This window comes from Eulemur rufifrons, chromosome 30 (genome assembly GCF_041146395.1).
Source record: "Eulemur rufifrons isolate Redbay chromosome 30, OSU_ERuf_1, whole genome shotgun sequence".
In the NCBI taxonomy this organism is placed as follows: Eukaryota; Metazoa; Chordata; class Mammalia; order Primates; family Lemuridae; genus Eulemur; species Eulemur rufifrons.
Window position 1 is genome coordinate 15,239,039 of NC_091012.1, and position 22,169 is coordinate 15,261,207.

A 22,169-nucleotide genomic window follows, 5' to 3' on the forward strand; every position below is an offset into this window, starting at 1 on the left:
ATGCTGTTTGTTAAAAGTCAACCGCAAAGCACCTTTCCATTTCATACATGTTACATTTCAGTGATTTCAATTTTCCATGGAAAAGTACATGAATGATGCCTACTTAAGACAGAAAGACTTTTAATAACTGTGATGTAGCTACCATTAACCACATACATTCACATACATACTAGGAATGAAATCGTAACATCTACTGCTTTGAGAGTTGAATCACATCAATATTTGCTTGTCAAAAAAGGAAAAAATTATACTTTGCTACATTTTCACCCCATCCTGACCAGAAAATATATTTTACATGTAAGTATAACTCTCAAAAAATCTCTCTCTTTTTTAAAACTGACATAAAAATAAATTATCTAACTATTTTAACTGGATTATTCTCTATAATCAACAACCTGGTTTAAAGAAATAGGTGAATGTGTTAGTGCCTTAGTGCATTGTACTGTGAATCCTCTGATATCTATTTAGACTTGATTTTTGATTGAATCTGTTCCAAAATTTATTATATATGTAAAGTAGTTTTAAGTATCAGTTCTGTGTTGTTCTCTAAGGTATACCTTTTCCATAAATCTTTTTTCACATTCATTAAATTTGTAAGGTTTCTGTCTATTAAAAATTTTCCGATGTTGAGCAATGCTTGAGAAAATATTGGAGGGTTTCTTTCAGTGTAAGTTCTCTCATGTCCAATAAGATCTGTGATAGAAGTAAAGGTATGTTCAGTGCTCTACATTATTATTGTTTACTTTCAGAATAAGTACTGTTGTGCATTTTAAGGCTAATGCTTTGGGAAAGCACTTCCATAGTCATTACATTTATCTCACTTTTATCTAGTATGATGTCTTTGATGTTGAGTAAGATGTGAGCAGTTATTGAAGGCTTTGCCACGTTCTTCACATTTGTAGGGCTTCTCTACTGTATGATTTCTTTTATGTAGAGTAAGGTATGGGTTCCGGTTAATGGTTTTGCCACATTCTTCATATCTGTAGGATTTCACTCCAGTATGACTTTTCTTTATGTACCATAAGGTGTGAGCAATGGGTAAAGGCTTAGACACATTCTTCACATTTGTATGGTTTCTCTCCTGTATGAATTCTTTTATGTAGAGTAAGACTTGAGCACTGGGTAAAGGCTTTGCCACATTCTTCACATTTGTATGGTTTCTCTCCTGTATGAATTCTTTTATGTAGAGTAAGGTATGAGCACTGGGTAAAGGCTTTGCCACATTCTTCACATTTGTATGGTTTCTCTCCTGTATGAATTCTTTTATGTAGAGTAAGGTCTCTGTGCCGGCTAAAGGCTTTGCCACATTCTTCACATTTGTATGGTTTCTCTCCTGTATGAATTCTTTTATGTTCAATAAGACTGGAGCACTGGGTAAAGGCTTTGCCACATTCTTCACATTTGTATGGTTTCTCTCCTGTATGAATTCTTTTATGTAGAGTAAGGTGTGAGCACTGGGTAAAGGCTTTGCCACATTCTTCACATTTGTATGGTTTCTCTCCTGTATGAATTCTTTTATGTAGAGTAAGGTCTGTGCCCCGGCTAAAGGCTTTGCCACATTCTTCACACTTGTAGGGTTTCTCTCCTGTATGAATTCTTTTATGTTCAATAAGACTGGAGCACTGGGTAAAGGCTTTGCCACATTCTTCACATTTGTATGGTTTCTCTCCTGTATGAATTCTCTTGTGTGTAGTAAGTTTTGAGCACCAGTTAAAGGCTTTTCCACATTCTTCACACTTGTAGGGTTTCTCTCCTGTATGAATTCTTTTATGTTCAGCAAGACTTGAGTACCTGGTAAAGGCTTTGCCACATTCTTCACACTTGTAGGGTTTCTCACCTGTATGAATTCTTTTATGTTCAATAAGACTTGAGCACTGGGTAAAGGCTTTGCCACATTGTTCACATTTGTATGGTTTCTCTCCTGTATGAATTCTTTTATGTTCAGTAAGACTTGAGTACCTGGTAAAGGCTTTGCTACATTGTTCACATTTGTATGGTTTCTCACCTGTATGAATTCTTTTATGTTCAGTAAGACGTGAGCACTGGGTAAAGGCTTTGCCACATTCTTCACATTTGTATGGTTTCTCACCTGTATGAATTCTTTTATGTTCAGTAAGACGTGAGCACTGGGTAAAGGCTTTGCCACATTCTTCACATTTGTATGGTTTCTCACCTGTATGAATTCTTTTATGTTCAGTAAGACGTGAGCAATGGGTAAAGGCTTTGCCACATTCTTCACATTTGTATGGTTTCTCACCTGTATGAATTCTTTTATGTAGAGTGAGGTTTGTACACTGGGTAAAGGCTTTGCCACATTCTTCACATTTGTATGGTTTCTCACCTGTATGAATTCTTTTATGTTCAGTAAGACGTGAGCAGTGGGTAAAGGCTTTGCCACATTCTTCACATTTGTATGGTTTCTCTCCTGTATGAATTCTTTTATGTTCAGTAAGACTTGAGTACCAGTTAAAGGCTTTTCCACATTCTTCACACTTGTAGGGTTTCTCTCCTGTATGAATTTTCCTATGTCCAGAAACATTTGAGATGTGGTTAAAAGTTTTCCCACATCTATTATGCCTGAAAATTCCCTCTCCTGTAGGTCTTTTTTTATGTCTATTTAGATTTGAAAATTTCGTAAAGACTTTTATACATCTGAATATTTTCCTATGGGTAGTTGACAAACATTGGGTAAGACCATCGTAATATACTTTCTGCCTCTTACACTCATTCACACACTCCCAGTCTTCTCTTAAATGTATATTTTCAAGGCCACCAGTTTCATATACTCTCCTTATTGATTTCTGAAATGAGTCTTTTATGCCCTGCTCTGGCACCAGGTCTCGGGTGCAATGGGAAGACAGTTCTGAAAGAAATGAAAATAACAAAGTATCTCACTAACTGGACTCAGGTGAATGTACTTCACAATATGAATATATAAAACTATACCAGGCACATTAGCAAGAAAGCACAATAGAATACCATGGTCTTACTTCCATGATAGATGTATGACCTTAAAAATATACTTACAAACATGACTTTTTGAGAAATCATAACTGCTAATAGTTCATAGCACCTCATATGAGAATGACACCAAGAACCAAATGGAACCAGAAGGAAAGTTTGTTACATTTACCTAGCAAAGCCCTTCCTCACCGCTGATATAGAGGAATCACATTAGTAGTAAAATCCCATCTCCTGGATTCCCTTTCAAAAGAGAATGAAACTATTGGCACATACGTCCATACATCTCATTTTTTATGGCCTTTCCACAAGCTGGTTTCTGTCCTCTATGATAACTACATAACTCTCTGGGAAAGGTGTGTACATATCAAAAATAAAATTCTGCAGTATTATAATGATGGTACAAAAACATTTATTTATGCTATAAAATTTGAAAGACAAAATTGACAAAGAGCATTACCATATGTTAATTGATATACAATGTAAAAATACATAATTATTGACATCGATATCATAAGGTTGGGGGCAAACGTAAAGATTAAGAATTTTTGTATGCAACTGAAGTTGAGTACTTATCAGTTCAATGTATTTTGCAACTTCAAAGGACTTTAGGTAATTCTCACTGTGAACATCAGGAAAATGTTCATAGAGATACAAAAAGGAAGGTGGACAAAGAAACAAAATATGTCCCTAAATATTAGTGGCACATAATGAAGAAGAAAAAAAGAGGAAACAAAGAAAAAATAGTGACAAAAGTTATATAAAACAATTAATATTAGGGAAATTATAAGTCCTTCCCCTTGAGAAAATTATATAAATATTTATGTACTAGTATTTCCAGTCAGAAGACACAGTTAAATAAAGGGATTAAAAAATCCAACTATATTCTCTCTAAAGAGACTTTACTTCATATCTTGTGAAAACAATAGACTAAAATTGGCAGGATATAACAAGATATGCCATGAAAACTTTAAGCATATAACAGCAGTGGAGTTCAAAATTATATTAGGCATATTATATTTGAAGTGAAAAATGTTACAGTTTATAAAATATACTTTAGGCCAAAACTTTCACAAGAGACAAACAAGGACATTTAATATAAAAAGAGGTCATTCACTGAGAACCCATGAAAATAAGACATATATATGATATCTATCTTTATCTCACATCAAGGTTCGCAAATATATAAAGAAAATATTGACAGAATTGAAGCAAGAAATGGACAGCAAAATAATAGGATACATTGATATTCCACTTTCAATAATAATAAAGGCAGTCAAATTAATAATAAGAAAACAGAAGATTTGAAAACACCGTAGAGCAATTAGACCTAACAGATATATAGAGAACACTCTACAGAATAATAATAGAACATGCAATCTTCTTGATACCTCATAAAACATTCTTCCAAAAAACTACCCGTTTGGCCACAAAGCAAGTCTTAACCAATTTTAGAAAACTGAAATTTTGCACATTTTAATTTCTGACCAGAATGGAATGAAACTGTAAATAAATAACAGAAGAAACACAGAAAAATTCACAAATATATGAAAATAACACACTTTTGAACACGTTCTTGTTCAAGGGAAGAAGACTTAATGCTGTGAAGATATCGATAGTGGTCTACAGATTCAATGCAATTCCTTTCAAATTCTCCATTTAATTTTTTCAAAAAGAGAAACAGCAAACCCAAAAATAATATGGAATCTCAAGAGACCACAAAGATCTGAACAATCATCAAAAAGAGAAACAATGCTATTCATACCATACTTCCCCATTTTAAAACATTGAAAAAGCTACAGTAGTCAATGAAGTTTTCTACTGGCAGAAAGACAGAAAACTGGACCAATGAATCAGAAAGAAACACAAATATAAACTCTTGCATATGTTGTAAAATTAAAAGGTATCTTCACACTCATATTTATTTCATCATTATTCACAAAGGAAGGTAGATGAAAGAAAACCAAACTGCCCTTACCAAATGAAAAGATAAATACAATTTGAAATTTAGAAATAGTGGATTATTTCTCAGCTTTAATAAAACAAATAATCTAGTAACACGCACAGTAGAGATAAACCTTGACGACATTATGCTTAATGATGGGATGGTGGTATAACAACATGATGAATGCAATGCACACTATCTGGGGAATGGACATGCTTGAAGCTCTGACTTGGGGGTATGGGTGGGACATGGGCAATATATATAATCTGAACTTTTGTACCCCCATAATAAGCTGAAATAAAAAAAATGATTATTTCCCCAAACTCATAGTAACAATTTATTATATTTTTATATATTTGTATTATAAATTTACATTAACAAAGTGAAATAAAACAAATTTATAGAATTCAAAAAAAAAAGTAAGTGGTGTTGTAGGCAGCTTCTCTAATTGAGATGGAGGCTCCAGATGTATTTATTTACCATGGGAACCAGTACTTATGCAAATTGATTCTCCCTGGTTCAGCAAAATCCAATATGGCAGTTCTCCAGGGGAGGTTTGGTGGGGGAACATTGATAGACCACTGTTTTCCTTTTCTCCTCCACACCCTCCCAATGGACACGAACTTTCATTCCCTGCCTGATTTTGAAACTGGGACCCTTCCTCAGTGCTTCTCATCCTGTTGACTGTGCTGTCAGCAGACAGATGCACCAAGTGCCTGTCAATGGGAAGATCACAAGCTGAGCCAGGTGAAAAAGCACCCATAGCACTGAGAGCTGGGCATCTCAGCACAGAGAATTCCAGCATCAGCTGTGGTGGCGAGAAGGGGCCATGGTCTTCCTGTAACACTCTCAGGAAGAGTGAGTGCCAGCCTACCCTCCTCCTCTCTGAGTTGCAGCACCAGATACACTTTCCAAGGCAGGCTTGGCTGGTAGTTTGCACCCAATTGCTGAAGGCGTGCTCAGTCACTCAGTGGAGCTTTTGCTGGAAGTGTGCTACCCGATGCCCAAGGCAGGCTTAGTCACTCAGTGAAAGGTGCTTTGGCAGTTGCTATGGGGGGAGTGTGGTCACACAGCTATGAGAACCTTAAGCCAAAATTGCTTCCTGGGATGCCTGGAGTGTATCAGGTGCAGAGGAGGGGGTGTCCAGGTGCAGTGATTCTGGCTCTCTTGTTGCTCATAGCACACTCCCATGGGATGAGAGACATGCATCCTATTGCAGGCCTGAGGCACCTGGGTGGGGGAGGTCAAAATCCCTTACTTTTTCCCTGGGCTCCAGAAGTCCTGTGATTTTGTTTGTGCCAGTTCCTACCTTTTATCCTCCTCTCTTCTCAGCTGCTCAGTACCTGCTGTTAGTGTCCAAGACTCCACTTGTTTCAGACTGTATGGTCTACTGCTTACCAGGAATCATCCTCCACTCCCCTCTGTTAAATTCTCAACTGTTCTACTTGAATGGTCCGACAAGCCTTGATTCTCGTCAGCCATCTTGAAGTCTCCTTACATGATTATTTCTCTCACACCAATATAATACACATTCAGCAATAAAGAACTGCTGAAATTATAATTTTTATGACTACTCACCTAGTCAAGATAAAAGAATTATAGACCACAAACCAAGAAAACAAGTAAGTTTGAAACACACTAGACATAATTTTTACTCACACAGGCAAGCAAACACATAGAGAATTATTTTAGCACTGGATAAATTGCTAATTCATATTTAAATATTAAATCATACTATGTTAAAGTGACCAGAGTTGAATATTGCCACACAAAATTACAATGTATAAGTAAAAACAAAGATAAAATTTACTGTACTTATCACAAGATTTGAGGGAATGCAGAGGATTCACAAAACCTATCCCACAGCAACAAAAAACATAAATCTCCAGGAACCAATGCTTATGAAATGGAGATATTTGGAGTACCTGAAAAACCTTAGAAATAATCATCTGAAACATTCCCTACAAGAAAAACAAAACACAGACAACAAAATCTGCAAAATGATGCCTGAAGAAACTGAGATATTAACAGACATAAAAACTATAACAAGAACCTAACACAAATTTTCGAGCTGAAGAATATAATAACTGAGATGAAAAATTCACTAGAGAAGCACACTTAATGAAGCAGAAGAATCAGAAAGTTGAAGACATTTCATTTATAAATATTGAGTTATGGAAGCAAAATTTTAAAAGGGACACAACTGAAGGTGGAGTATGGGACGTATTGGACACAGTCAGGTAGACCAATATATCTAAGAAAGGTTCCTAGAAGAAGAATAGAGTGGGAAAATGGCAGAAAGATTATTTGGAGAATAAGGCAGCTGAGAATTTTCTAAATGCCAGAGTGATAACAAAAAAAAAAAAAAAAGTACTACCAACTAAGAGGGCTTCCTCTGGGAAATATTTTTTTCAAAAACAAGAGAAAAATTAAAGATTTTCCAAGCTAAGCAAAAGTCAATGCTGTTCATCACCACGGGAGTAGGCCAGAAGAAATGTAAAGGGGGTCCACTGTGATGAAAAATAAAATTATGTTGGGTAGCATTATAAACAGTTAAAAACATAAAGCTCTGTGTTAAAGATAAATGTATAAACAGATATAGAATTCTATTTGATCATGATGGTTCATAAACCCTCATAATAAATCTATAGAATTAAAGAAAAACTGAAAGCATAAATGTGCAAAAATCTATTCTCACATATACAATATAAAAGGTATAATTTGTGACATTAATAAGAACATGTGGCACTTTAAGACATGTAGGTTTTTAATTTACTTTAATTGAAAGTATTACGAGATTAACATATGTTGTTATAACACAGAGATTATTTAGTCTCCATTTCCTAATGTGGTCACAAACAGAATGCCTGTAGAAGATATGCAAAAGAAAATGTGAAAGCAATCAAAGCATGTCACTTCAAAATCAAGGAAATAAAACTAAAGAGAATAAGACAGGCAATGAGGAACAATGTATATACAGGGCACATGGGCAAGAATTAAAAAATTTCAATGATAAATTCGTATCCTTTAGAAGTTACTTTAAATATAAGTGGTTTAAACTCTCTAATGAAAAATAAGATGACTTTCGGGAGACTCGAAGATGGCGGAATGGTGGTGACCTCCTGGATTCGTGCTCCCGGAGTGGAAGGCATGGGTCTCGGACTGCCACAACGCTAGAAGTTCACTCCCCCACAAGAACGGCGGTGTGAACCCATGGAGAATCAGCATGGGACAGAGAAAGAGCAAGAAAGGACTGAGGTGATTGAGAAATAAATCATGAAAATCTGGAGAGTGTGGGACGGTCAATAGAGAAGGGAGCGCGGGACTGCTGTACCCACCTCACCAGAGAGTGGGGTGGGTTCAGCCCCACGGAAAGCATCTTGCTCCCCCTCTGACCTCCACACCCACTCAATTGGGGATCTGCCTGAAGTCGGTGCAGAATCGCTGCGGGAGACGTGGGGCTCTGCAGAGAGGAGACATTAGCGGGAGGCATTTTGGACCCTGAAGCGCTGTGCACAGCCGAGGTGCCTAGCAAATGTCTACTATACGCGGGCGGCGGAACTGCTTCAGTCCGGCTCTAGCAGACACCGAACTGTGTCGTTTAGGCAGGCGGCTGGATTCTCCCGGTCCCCGGCTCCTCTGGCCTCTGCCGGTCCCTGAGCATTCAACCCCAGAGACAGTGATCTGCAGACGGGCAGCGGCCATTGTCGGGTTTCACAGCCTAAACGCTACGGAGCGATTGGGTACCAGGCAGCTCCCTGGGCGCCTCCCTTCCCTAGTCCACGGACCCCCACTACGAGCTCCACCTTTGTGTGAACACTGAGTGGTTCCCCAGTTGCGAGAGAGTGGAGCGTGGACCTTGCAGACATTGGGGCAGGGTGGACCATCACCCGCGGGAACTGCAGCGGCTGGGGAACTGGGCGAACGAGGGTGCCGCTCCACTCCCCCTATCCACTGTCTTTCACGCAGAGAGAGACGGAAACCACCTTGGGAGAGGAAGAGGAGCAGCCCCCCCAGCAGAGGTAGCAAAATCCTGAACAACATGCGAAGGGCTCCCCCTAGTGACAGAGGACGCACCTTACCTGGCACTCAAGGCGTGCCCCTATCCAGACTAAAGCTGAAAGAAGGGATCTTAAGGACTCATCCAGATGGGAAGGGCTCAGTGAAAGAACTCTGGGACTATAAAGAATCAAGCTGAAACCTTGCCCTCAAAGAGGATTACTAGTTCTCCACCAATTAACACAAACCAGATTCCAAATAGCAACATGTCACAGGAAGAATTTCAAACATGGATCATAAACACGCTGAACATTATGCAAGAAAAAATGGATAATCAACACAAAGAAACCACAAAAAAGATCCAGGACTTGGAAGAAAAATTCACCAAAGAAATTGAGATACTGAAGAAAAATCAAACTGAACTCCTGGAAGTGAAGAATTTATTCAAGGAGCTACAAAACACAGTGGAAAGTCTCAAGAGCAGGGTAGATCAAACAGAAGAAAGATTCTCAGAGATCTAAGATAACACTTTCCAATTAAATAAGACAGTCACAGAGTTAGAGCAAAGAAACAAGAGAAAAGACCAGAGTCTACAAGAAATGTGGGATTATGTGAAGAAGCCTAATGTGAGAGTTATCGGCATTCCTGAGGGTGAAGAAGACAATAAGCAAGGGTTGAATAAACTATTTGAAGATATAATTGAGGAAAATTTCCCAGGCCTAGCCAAATCTCTAGATATACAGGTTCAAGAAGCTCAAAGAACCCCCGGGAGATTCACACCAAATAGGAAGACACCACGTCATGTAGTCATCAGACTGACCAAAATATCTACTAAAGAGGCCCTTCTTCGAGCTGTAAGGAGAAAGAAACAAGTAACATACAAAGGAAAGTCCATCTGAATCACGCCAGATTTCTCAACTGAAACCTTACAAGCAAGAAGAGATTGGGGCCCCATTCTCACTCTTCTGAAACAGAATAATGCCCAGCCTAGAATCCTGTACCCAGCTAAGCTCCATTTTATATATGAAGGTGAAATTAAGACATTCTCAGATAAACAAAAACTGAGGGAATTCACCAAGACAAGACCAGCTCTCCAAGAAGTACTCAAAACAGAGTTACACATGGTCCAGCACAAGAAGGACCCTCAAATGTAACACTAATCAAGAGATAAATATAAAAACTCAGTTATCATAATGGCTCAAGAGAGAAAACAGATCAATGAAATTCAACCCAACATGTGGATCAGCAATCTGTCTCACTTATCAGTTCTCTCATTAAATGTGAATGGATTGAATTCCCCACTCAAGAGACATAGACTGGCCCAATGGATAAAAAAATATAAGCCAAGTATCTGCTGTCTTCAGGAAACTCATCTAACCTGCAAGGATGCATTTAGACTGAAAGTAAAAGGGTGTAAATCAATATTCCAAGTAAATAGAACCCAAAAGAAAGCTGACGTGGTGGTTCTAATCTCTGATAATGTAGTTTTTAAATCAACAAAAGTAAAGAAAGACAAAGATGGTCACTATATACTGGTGAAGGGTACAATTAAACAAGAAGACATAACTATACTTAATATATATGCACCCAATCTAGGTGCACCCAGATTCATAAAGCAAACCCTACTTGATCTGAACCAAATGATAGATAACAATACTGTAATAGCTGGAGACTTTAACATCCCACTGACAGTACAGGACAGATCCTCTAAACAGAAAATAAACAAAGACATAATGGACTTAAATAGAATTCTAGAACAAATGGGCCTGACTGACATCTACAGGACATTCTACCCAAAAACCACTGAATATACTTTCTTCTCATCAGCTCATGGGACATTCTCCAAGATTGACCATATCTTAGGACATAAAGCATGTCTTAAAAAATTTAAAAATATAGAAATTATACCATGCATCTTCTCAGATCACAGTGGAATAAAAGTAACAATGAACCCTAACAGAAATCCTCACTTCTACTCAAAGTCATGGAAGCTAAATAACCTTCTCCTGAACACTCATTTTATAAATGAAGAAATCAAGTCAGAAATCAAAAGATTCTTTGACGTAAACGACAAAGGAGATACAACGTATCAAAATCGGTGGGACACAGCTAAAGCAGTCCTGAGAGGAAAATTTATTTCCATAAATGCCTATACCAAAAAGACAGAAAACTTACAAGTAGACAATCTAATGAATAGACTCAAAGAGCTGGAGAAGGAAGAACAGACCGATCCCAAACCCAGCAGAAGGAGAGAAATTATTAAGATTAAATCAGAACTAAATGAAAAGCACAACAATCAAACCATAAGGGAGATTAATAAAACCAAAAGATGGTTCTTTGAAAAAATAAACAAAATTGACACACCTCTGGCTAGACTAACCAAGAGCAGAAAAGAAAAATCTCTTATAACCTCCATCGGGAACACGAAAGGGGTAATCACGACTGATGCCACAGAGATACTTGATATCATCTATGAATTCTACAAAAATCTTTATGCACACAAATTAGAAAACCTGCAGGAAATGGACAAATTCTGAAAAACACACAGCCTTCCCAGGCTCAACCAGGAAGAAATATAATTCCTGAATAGACCAATATCTAGATCTGAAATCGAAACAGCAATAAAAAACCTTCCCAAAAAGAAAAGCCCTGGACCAGATGGGTTCACACCTGAATTCTACCATACCTGCAAAGAAGAACTGGTGCCCATCTTACATAAACTATTCTCCAATATAGATAAGGATGGGATTCTCCCCAACACTTTTTACCAAGCCAACATAATCCTGATACCAAAACCAGGAAAGGATGCAACTAAAACAGAGAACTATAGACCAATTTCTCTTATGAATATAGATGTAAAAATTCTGAATAAAATCCTAGCAAATCGAATCCAAGTGCTTATCAAAAAAATAATCCATCACGACCAAGTGGGCTTCATCCCAGAGATGCAGGGATGGTTTAACATACGAAAATCTATAAATGTAATTCATCACATAAATAGAAGCAAAAATAAAAACCATATGATCCTCTCAATAGATGCAGAAAAAGCATTTGACAAAATTCAACACCCTTTTATGATAAGAACACTTAACAAAATAGGCATAGACGGGGCCTATCTAAAAATGATACATGCCATATACGACAAGCCCACAGCCAACATCATACTGAATGGGGAAAAACTGAAAGCATTCCCACTTCGAACTGGAACCAGACAAGGCTGCCCACTGTCCCCATTACTTTTCAACATAGTATTGGAAGTCCTTGCAAGAGCTATCAGGCAAGAGAGCAGAATCAAGGGAGTCCAAATAGGGACAGAAGAGATAAAACTCTCACTCTTTGCTGATGATATGATGTTATATCTAGAAAATCCCAAGGTTTCAACCAAGAGACTCCTGGAATTGATCAATGAATTCAGTAAAGTCTCAGGATACAAAATCAATACACACAAATCAGAGGCATTCATATATGCCAATAACAGTCAAACGGAGAACCAAATTAAGGACTCAATACCCTTCAAAATAGCAACAAAGAAAATAAAATATCTAGGAATATATTTAACTAAGGAGGTAAAGGACCTCTATAGGGAAAACTATGAAACGCTGAGGAAGGAAATTGCAGAACATGTAAATAGGTGGAAAACCATACCATGCTCATGGATCGGTAGAATCAACGTTGTTAAAATGTCTATACTGCCCAAAGTTATCTACAGATTCAATGCAATCCCTATTAAATTACCAACATCTTTTTTCACAGACACAGAAAAAATAATTTTATGCTTTGTATGGCACCAGATAAGACCCCGTTTAGCAAAAGCAATCTTAAACAACAAAAACAAAATGGGAGGTATTAATTTGCCAGACTTCAAACTATACTACAAGGCTGTGGTTCTTAAAACAGCCTGATACTGGCACAAGTGCAGGGACACAGACCAGTGGAACAAAACAGAAAATCCAAATATAAAACCATCCTCATATAGCCATCTAATCTTTGACAAAGCAGACAAAAACATACTCTGGGGAAAAGATTCCTTATTTAATAAATGGTGCTGGGAAAACTGGGTATCCACATGTAGAAGACTAAAACAGGACACACAGCTCTCACCCCTCACAAAAATCAAATCACTGTGTTTAACAGACTTAAACCTTAGGTCAGAAACTATTAGAATTCTAGAAGAAAACGTAGGAAAGACTCTTACAGACATTGGCCTAGGCAAAGAATTTATGAAGAAGACCCCTAAGGCAATCACAGCAACAACAAAAATAAATAAATGGGACCTGATCAAATTAAAAACTTCTGCACAGCCAAAGAAACAATCACGAGAGTAAACAGACAACCTACAGAATGGGAAAAAAATTTCGCATACTACACATCAGATAAAGGACTGATAACAAGAATCTATTTAGAACTCAGGAAAATCAGTAAGAAAAAATCGAACAACCCTATCAAAAAGTGGACAAAGGACATGAATAGAAATTTTTCAAAAGAAGATATAAAAATGGCTAACAAACATATGAAAAAATGTTCAACATCTCTAATCATCAGGGAAATGCAAATGAAAACCACAATGAGATATCACTTAACTCCAGTGAGAATGGCCTTTATCAAAAAGTCCCAAAACTATACATGTTGGCATGGGTGTGTAGAGATAGGTACACTCATACACTGCTGGTGGGACTGTAAACTAGTGCAGCCCCTGTGGAAAGCAATGTGGAGATACCTTAAACAGATTCAAGTAGACCTACCATTCGATCCAGCAATCCCATTATTGGGCATCTACCCAGAAGAACAAAAGTCATTCTATACAAAAGATACCTGCACCCGAATGTTTATAGCAGCACAATTCACAATCGCAAAGATGTGGAAACAACCCAAATGCCCATCAATTCATGACTGGATTAGCAAAATGTGGTATATGTATACCATGGAATATTACTCAGCTATTAGAAATAATGCCAATATGGTATCTCTTTGGTTCTCCTGGAGAGAGCTGGAACCCATTCTATTAAGTGAAGTATCCCAAGAATGGAAAAATAAGCACCACATGTACTCACCAGCAAACTGGTTTCCCTGAGTACACATTTGGGAATAACACCAATTGGGTATCAGACAGAGGTCGGGGCTTGGTGGAAGGGATGGGTGTATACCTACTTGTTGAGTGTGATGTGCACTGCCTGGGGAATGGACACGCTTGAAGTTCTGACTGGGGGGTATGGGATGGGGGGAGGGGAGGTGTGCACATCTACATGATGAGTGTGATGTGCACTGTCTAGGGAATGGACACAACTGAAGCTCAGACTCGGGGGGATAGAGAGGCATGGGCAATGTATATAGCCTGATCTTTTGTACCTCCATAATGATCTGAAAAACAAACAAAAAATAAAAATAAAAATAAAAGTTAAAAAAAAGAAAAAAAAAGGAAAATAAGATGACTTTATAAATAAAAAACAAAGAGCACTCTACAATATGCCACCTACGAAAGCCTTCCTTTAGCTCTGAAATGTCAAATTGGTTAAAAGTAATTGTAAAAAAAAAGTATGTAAATAATTAGAGGAGGATATTGTGGCCATAATTAAAAGAAATACTCCTTAAGTCAAAAACCATCAGAAGAGACAAAGACTGTTATAACATACTGATAAAATGGGTCATTTAACAGAAATCTATAGCACAGGATACACATAGATATATACATGCAATGCACTTATTTTATCATAGATATTTTTAAATATATATTATATACATCAGGACTTCTAAATATATTAAGCAAATAGGAACAAAAGTGTGGACAGAAGTGTTGCAAGAAACACCTAGCAACACACTAATTATAGGAGACTGCAAGACCTCACTTTCAATAATGAATAGAAAAATTTGATAGAAGATCAATAAGAAACAGATAATGGGAAAAACATTATAGATCAGTTAGATGTGAAAGACATTTAAAGAGGTCTTCAGTGAAACGTAGCAGAATACACAATAGTTTCAATCAGACATGACAAATGCTGTTAGGACACTTAAGTTTTATCAACTGGAAGAAGTCTAAAAACATACAACATATGTTTTTTGGCAAAAGTGAAGTGGACCTAGAAATCAAAAGCAAAAGATAAACTGGCTAATACAAAAATATGTCAAAATTAAACACACTCTTAAATGTATTCATGTTCAATGGTCAGATGATTTAAAATTGCTGAGATGTCAACAGTATACACAGTGATATACAAATTTAATGCAATGTCTATAACTTTCCAATCATACTTGATCTTGAGATATATAAAAGAGTTGGAACCCATTCTACTAAGTGAAGTATCCCAAGAATGGAAAAATAAGCACCACATGTACTCACCAGCAAATTGGTTTCCCTGATCATCGCCTAAGTGCACATTTGGGAATAACACCAATTGTGTGTCATGCAGATACGGGGGGAGGGGGAGGGGGGAGGGGATGGGTGTATACCTACATAATGAATGCGATGCGCACTGTCTGGGGAATGGACACATTTGAAGCTCTGGCTCGAGGGAGTGGGGGGCATGGGCAATATAAATAACCTAAAATTTTGTACCCCCATAATAAGCTGAAATTAAAAGAAGGAAATACATGTATAAAACTCTTAGAAGAAAATAAAAGGGAAAGATCATGATATTGGTCCTGGCACTGTTTTAGTAGATGTAACACCAAATGCATAAGCAATAAAAATGAAGAAAAGAAAAATGGGATTTCATCAAACTTCAAAATGTCTGCACAAAGAAAAGATTCAGTGGAGTAAAAATGCCTCCTACAAAATGGGTAAAAATAGATGCAAATCACATATTGGATAGCAGTTAACATCATGAATATACAAACAATGACTAAAATTCAACAACAAAAAGCGAATAGCTTGATAGAAAAATGGACAGTGGATTGATCTTGCATTTCTGCAAAGAAGAAATACAAAGGGACAAACAGAATTTGAAAGTATCCTTAAAATTGTTAATCTTTTGAGAAATGCAAAGCAAAGTCACAATGAGATATCACCTCACATCCATTATATTGAGAACTTTTAAAAAAATAAATACATATACAAATACAAACATACATACATATGGTGAGAATGTAGAGAAATTGAAATGCTGTCATGTTATTCTGAAACTTTGATTCTAAAATTATAAAAAAAATGAAATAGAACACATCAGAAATAAAAAATATATAAGGAGACTAAACTCAGCAATATGGTGGGAGGGGAAGGATCCACTTGTATTTTTCTAAACAACAACAAAACTTTGCTGGCCATCCACAGAAAATTACACTTATCTGAATTTGGGGACTTAAATAGAAGGTCATTAAACCCTAGAGGAACCATAGATCTTGGAGGGTCATTTTGAATATTCAGGTTCTCATTCAGGTGCCAAAATTAAGGACCCGTTGTCCTGACTACAGACTACATCATGGGTCAACCAATTTGGATACACACAGTCTCTAACTGTTCCCTGTGACAAAGTTACAGTGGTGCTGTTCATCCAGAGACTTTGGGAGAGACACACCTATCTGTAGCCATGGAGGCACACCTGAATAATTTGGTCTTACTGTCATCTGAAAAGCAGACCTGTGACTCTGCTACAGCTGTCTCAACTACAGTCCATGGCCAGTTCTTTCAGTGCATAGATCCACACAGTGACCTGAAGGGAAACTTCCAAGGTACTCATTGGGAGCCACACCCATGCACACAGCTGGTATCAGCCCCACCATATGCAGACTCAACTGCACAATCATACCGTAGTATGTTTGAGTAGAGTTCAAAATCCTGAAGGCAACCAGCTTACCCAGAAACAAGAGAGGATTGAAAACCGCCCAAGCCCTTCAGAACTGGCCCACCAAATGCAGAGTCCACTACAGAGCAAGGGGCAGCCTTGTGACCTAGCTAAAGCAACTCTTCATTGAAAACCCACTGGACATACCTTTAGTCCAAGTACCCAAAAGGAAACATCTTTACCTTCCTAGACCACTTTATAAAAACTGGAAAAGGTATTTAATCCTTCACATGCACAGATACCAATATAAGGATAATGTGCAACCACTCTTAATGCTTCTATTTTGTGATATTACTACAACACATAAGTAGAAAAACTAGGCAAGAACGTCACAAGAATCCACTCAAATTAGACAGGAAAAAGTAAAAATAACACTTTTACTTTACTAATGCCACAGTGTTTTCAGATGGCATTATCTTATGTGTCAAAAACCATAAACAAGATAGGAAAAAAACCTTTATGAAGTAATAAAACCACTCAGTTAAGTCACAGGATATAAAATTTACATTCAAACATCAGTTGTTTTTCTATATACTAACAAACTATCCAATAAAAAAGGAAAACACTCTCATTTACAATAACATCAAGAGAATAGTATGCTAAGAAATAAATTTAACCAAAGTAGTAAAAAAAAAAAAACAACCTTTACACTGAGTAATATAAGATATTAATAAAAGAAGTTGAAGATGACATGAGTAAATAGAAAGATATTATCCAAAACCATGTATAGATTCAATGCATTCCCTATCAAAATTCCAGGGGCATTACTCACAGTATTAACAAACAAATCCTAACATTTGTGTGCTATCTCATGTACCTTTGATGAGCCAGAACCATATTGAGAAAGAAGAAAAAAGGTTCTGGCATCACGCTTTCTGATTTCAAAATATATTTCAACGTGATAGTAATAAAAATACAATATGCACATAAAACCAACACAAAAAACAATGGAACAGAATGGAGAGCTCAGAAATAAACCGAAGTATATAAGGTAAACTAACCTTTACCTAAGGCACTAGCAATGTGCAATGCAGAAAGTATGGTCTCTTCAATGCTTGGTGCTGGAAAACTGGATACCCAAAAACAAATGAATAAAAGTAGACTATTTTTTTTCTTACATGATATTCAAAAACTAACTCCAGATGTAATAAAGATTTAAATGGGAGACATAAAATTCTTTTATGAAGGTAACATGAAGAATAACTCAGCATCACCAAAACATCATGCAAACACAAATCAAAATTATCATAAGGTATCACCTCACAACTGTTAAAATGGCTAATGTCCAAAAGAAGAGACATAACAAGTGCGGGCAAAGTGTGCAGAAAAGCAATCCCTGTACACTGTTATTGATTTGTAAACAGGTAGTGTCATCATAGAGATTTGTTTAAAAATGTAAATAATAGAACTGCCTTATCATTCATCAATTCTACTTCTGAGTATAACCAAAGATGTAAAATGAATATCTCAAGAAAATTCTGTATCCCCTTGTATACTGCAGCAATACTTACAATGTATAAAATAAATATATACAGTTATGCAATTCTTATTTGTGGAAAAATTTACCAGTTACACACACAAATATATATACACACACTTACACACATATATGTGAATGACAATTTCCTGATAGTACTAAATAGGGGAAAATTATGGAATATAAGCCTCAAAATACAATGTATCAATTGGGAGTATAAATATATTCAGTAATTTGAAGCACTCAAAGGGAGAGTATATTTAAGGATTCTATGAGGTGAGTAGGGAAAATAAACTATAATACAGTTTGGCAATTTGGGTACAATAAAGTTGAAATTTTACTCTTATTTTATACTAGAAAAATGAATATACATAAAAAAGAAAAAAAGGATATTTCAAAGTAAAATAATGTTAGATGTTCTTAGGTTTAGGAAGAGGCTATGATTTGTATAAAATTAATGAGTCTGAATTTCTATAGGATTGCCTCTGAAAACTTAGAATTGGAAATCATGATGTAGAAAATATGAAAAATCTGTCCCTAGTGTTTCTAGCATTACTGAAGCAAATCACAATGTCTCCACTATTCCTTTTTACACATTTCAAAAATGAAGCAAGAAAAGGAACTTCAAAAATGGAGCTGGGCATGGTGGATCACAACTATAATCTCAGCAATTTGGGAAGCCAAGGAAGGAGGATCAGTTGAGGTCAGGATCTTGAAACCAGCCCCAGCACCATAAAGAGACTTCATTTTAACAAATAATAATAATAATAGGAATAAATCAGCTGGCCATGGTGGCTCATGCCCATAGTCCTAGGTACTTGGAAAATTGAGGTAGCAGGATCCCTGGAGCCCAGAAGTTTCAGGTTGCAGAGAGCTATGATCAACCACTGTACTCCAGATGGGGCAGCAGAGCCAGACGCTGTCAAAAGATGCTTTAATGTAGAGGTCTTCAAAATATGTACAGACATTCCCATATCTCCCCGAACAATAGAAGTGTTTACAGATAATGTAGTCCCTTATGAGCCATGACAAGAAGTTTGGCTCTCACTGAATTCTAAGGAAGATCACTACAGATGTACAGTTCTTAGAGAGTTTAAGAGCATGGGACAGAAGATATCCTTGTGTAAGAGAAAGAGAAACATACACAGGCTTCTCAAAAAACATTTCTAAAAGAGCGGAGCATTCCAAACCACTTTTTAATATCTACCTTTCTCCTTGAGCTTTGGCTTTTTAACATTTGTTATCTGCTTTACTGTATCTCACCTACCTGTATATTTAGCTGTTTTTTCCTCTTTATTCATAATCCAGGGCTCTATCCCTTGCTCCAGACATGTGATCAGCTCTGGCTTTGAGACAGCAAGACCTGTTTTATTAGAAAGAATACACATGACTTTTGCTGAAGACTCTCCAATTACTAATCTTTTAAGTACTATACTTATAGACACAATATTATAGAAAATTCTAGAAAATTGTTTTCCAAAATATGGTAGGGGTCTACAGACCCTGTAGAACGATAAGAAATTATTTCAAATTTATGGCTCCAGAGCACCAATTCCCACTAGCACCAAATAAAAAATAAGTGGTGGAAATTGTGTTCTAAGGTGCAGGCAACAATTATATACCCTGATTTCTAGAGGAACCACTAATCTAGAGTGAAGTATACAGATCAGCTCAAGAAAGGAAAAGGTTCATGATAAGATGAGACGTCTAGTGATTTTATTTTCTACACCAAAATCCTTCAAATTTTCCTTAAAAGCAGGGATATAAAATTCATTCATGTAAAGTAGAAACTTCCAAGAAACAATCTAAAAAAATAAAATAATGCCCTTAGTATGGAATAGGAATTGTGTATTGAAGTGATCCTCACCAAGGGAGACCAGGTTTCCATAGTTCTCTAACATCACATCCCTATATAAATTGCGCTGCACATTGTCAAGGCATGCCCACTCCTCTGGAGAGAATTCTATAGCCACATCCTTGAATGTCACCAGTTCCTGAAAAAAGACACATATTTCCCAAGTTGCCAAGGAGAGAATTCTTAATTTGACTACAAGGAAAATGGAAGTTATGAGAACTGTTTCTGACATATGGGTGACTGGAATTATCCAATAAGATATTTTTTAGCATAGTGATATTCTTGAACATATTCTCTAATTCTCAGGAATGAAAATCATATAACATGTGTGAAATTAGTGTGCATATGATATTGTTTTGCATGATAAAGTATTTAATATAAAATTAATGGCCTCAACACTGCAATATAAATTTGTGCTATATTTACATCATATGAAATAAATTGTGCATATTCTCACACAGAGAAACAGTGAGTTAGAAGGTATCACCCAATTTTCACGTGTACAGTAATGAACTGGAGATCTTGTTAAAATACAGATTCTCATTCAGGAGATCTTGGTTGGGGTCTGAGTCTCTGCATTTCACATAATATAACCAGTGAAGCCAGTGCTTCTGGCCTAAGGAGAATATTGTGTCAACATCCAGTAAGTGGTAGACTTTCAATTTATCTACTTCATCTGACCAGAAGACAAAGATAAGAGCCTTCATTTTTCAAAGCAAGCTATAAAAAGAAAGGGGAGCTTCCAGTGTAAATGTGATAGTTCATGCACATCAGTCAGTAAATTTCCAAAAGACATTTAATCATAAAGAAAAAAAACAATTAACTTTACTTTGGATGAATCTGTCAGAGAGCACCTTAACCAAGTGAATGAAATTAACATCAACTGTAGTGGGACAAATTGGTATTAGGCACCATTACACAGAGGATAAAATAATCACTGCTGGGATGGTAGTGCCCAACAATATGTAACCATGAAGAGTCATCTGTTTTATGCAAAGTTCAAGTTATAGATATTTTCCATGTTTTGTAATCTTTAATAATGTATGTAAATACTTCTCCATTTTACAGAGCAAGTCTCCTATTTTTTATTTTTCCATAATTTTCTTGTTATCCTAGGCAATCAATGCTATCCTCTTTCTGCATTTTCCAAATGCTATTTCACATAGAGCTGATGAAAACATCCAGATCAAACCTTGAAAGTACATGTTCCCCTTCTTCACTCAAATACAAAGACCCTATCCCATCCCCAATAGGAATATCAGATATCCACACTATTGTAGGTTGAATTGTCACAATGGGAACATTTTTAATATTACATATCACACATTTATTATGAAACTTGTTTATTTTATTAAGAAGCTTGTGTGGAGAGAATGTAGAGCAGGTTTTATTATATAGGGAGGAAGGATTTTCCAGTGCTCCTTGACTATCATAAGAAGAAATGAAAAAAATGTAGTGGAAAAAAACTCATTAGGCATAAACATCAGAAGTAAAGAAATAAAGGTTTACAAGTTCTAAAAATTGAAGTTCTGCATGACATTCCAGGAGGAACAGTGAACACAGCCCCCTAACCTGGGACACACTTACCTGAAAAACAGCCATTTCTCCTTCTCCTTCTCCTACTCTGAAATTTCTTTTCAGGTGAGATTGTGTAGAACAATCAAAATTACATCTTGAGACTATTCCCTGAAAGGAGTCAGCACAATTTCTTCACCTGTTTACACAGCATCCACAAGCAGGAGGACCACAAAATGCAGAAAAGGCTACACACACTGGTTCTTAGTCACAGGAAATAGTCAGGTATGATGTCTCCTTATAGAGACTAAAATGTGAGGTTCTCCTGTCTTTCCCTTGGTGACCTACCCCTGCCACACATGCCAGGACTTTCTGCTACAGCAGTGGGAATCTGGACCACACTGATCTGCCCCTATGAAACCCAAAGCAGCAGGCCCTGTGACTTCTCTCTGGAACAAAGTCTAAACTCAATCTCACGAATGTATTTGGGAGTTCTAATGCTTGACCCTAGTATCAAATGAGAATTATTTGTGGCACAATTAAAACCACATGGGTGTTCCCACCCAGCCCCATAGACAGGTGATGGTGTTTCTTTTAAGCTAGCCAGGTGATCCTAATTGAAAGGTTGGGCTGAGAGGC

At 36.8% G+C, this 22,169-nt stretch overlaps 1 protein-coding gene across 1 annotated transcript; it reads right to left on the bottom strand.

Annotated features, from left to right (window-relative positions):
• Positions 1-447: 447 nt before the first annotated feature.
• On the bottom strand, positions 448-21,617 carry LOC138378775 (zinc finger protein 595-like; the record flags this gene model as incomplete). Its single annotated transcript, XM_069464139.1, has 6 exons — positions 21,603-21,617; positions 20,028-20,154; positions 19,428-19,523; positions 2,612-2,863; positions 1,052-2,527; positions 448-494 (listed from the first exon to the last, which is right to left on the bottom strand). Coding segments are annotated over exons 1-6 (2,013 nt in total), but the record flags the coding sequence as incomplete, so codon positions are not given.
• Positions 21,618-22,169: the final 552 nt, after the last annotated feature.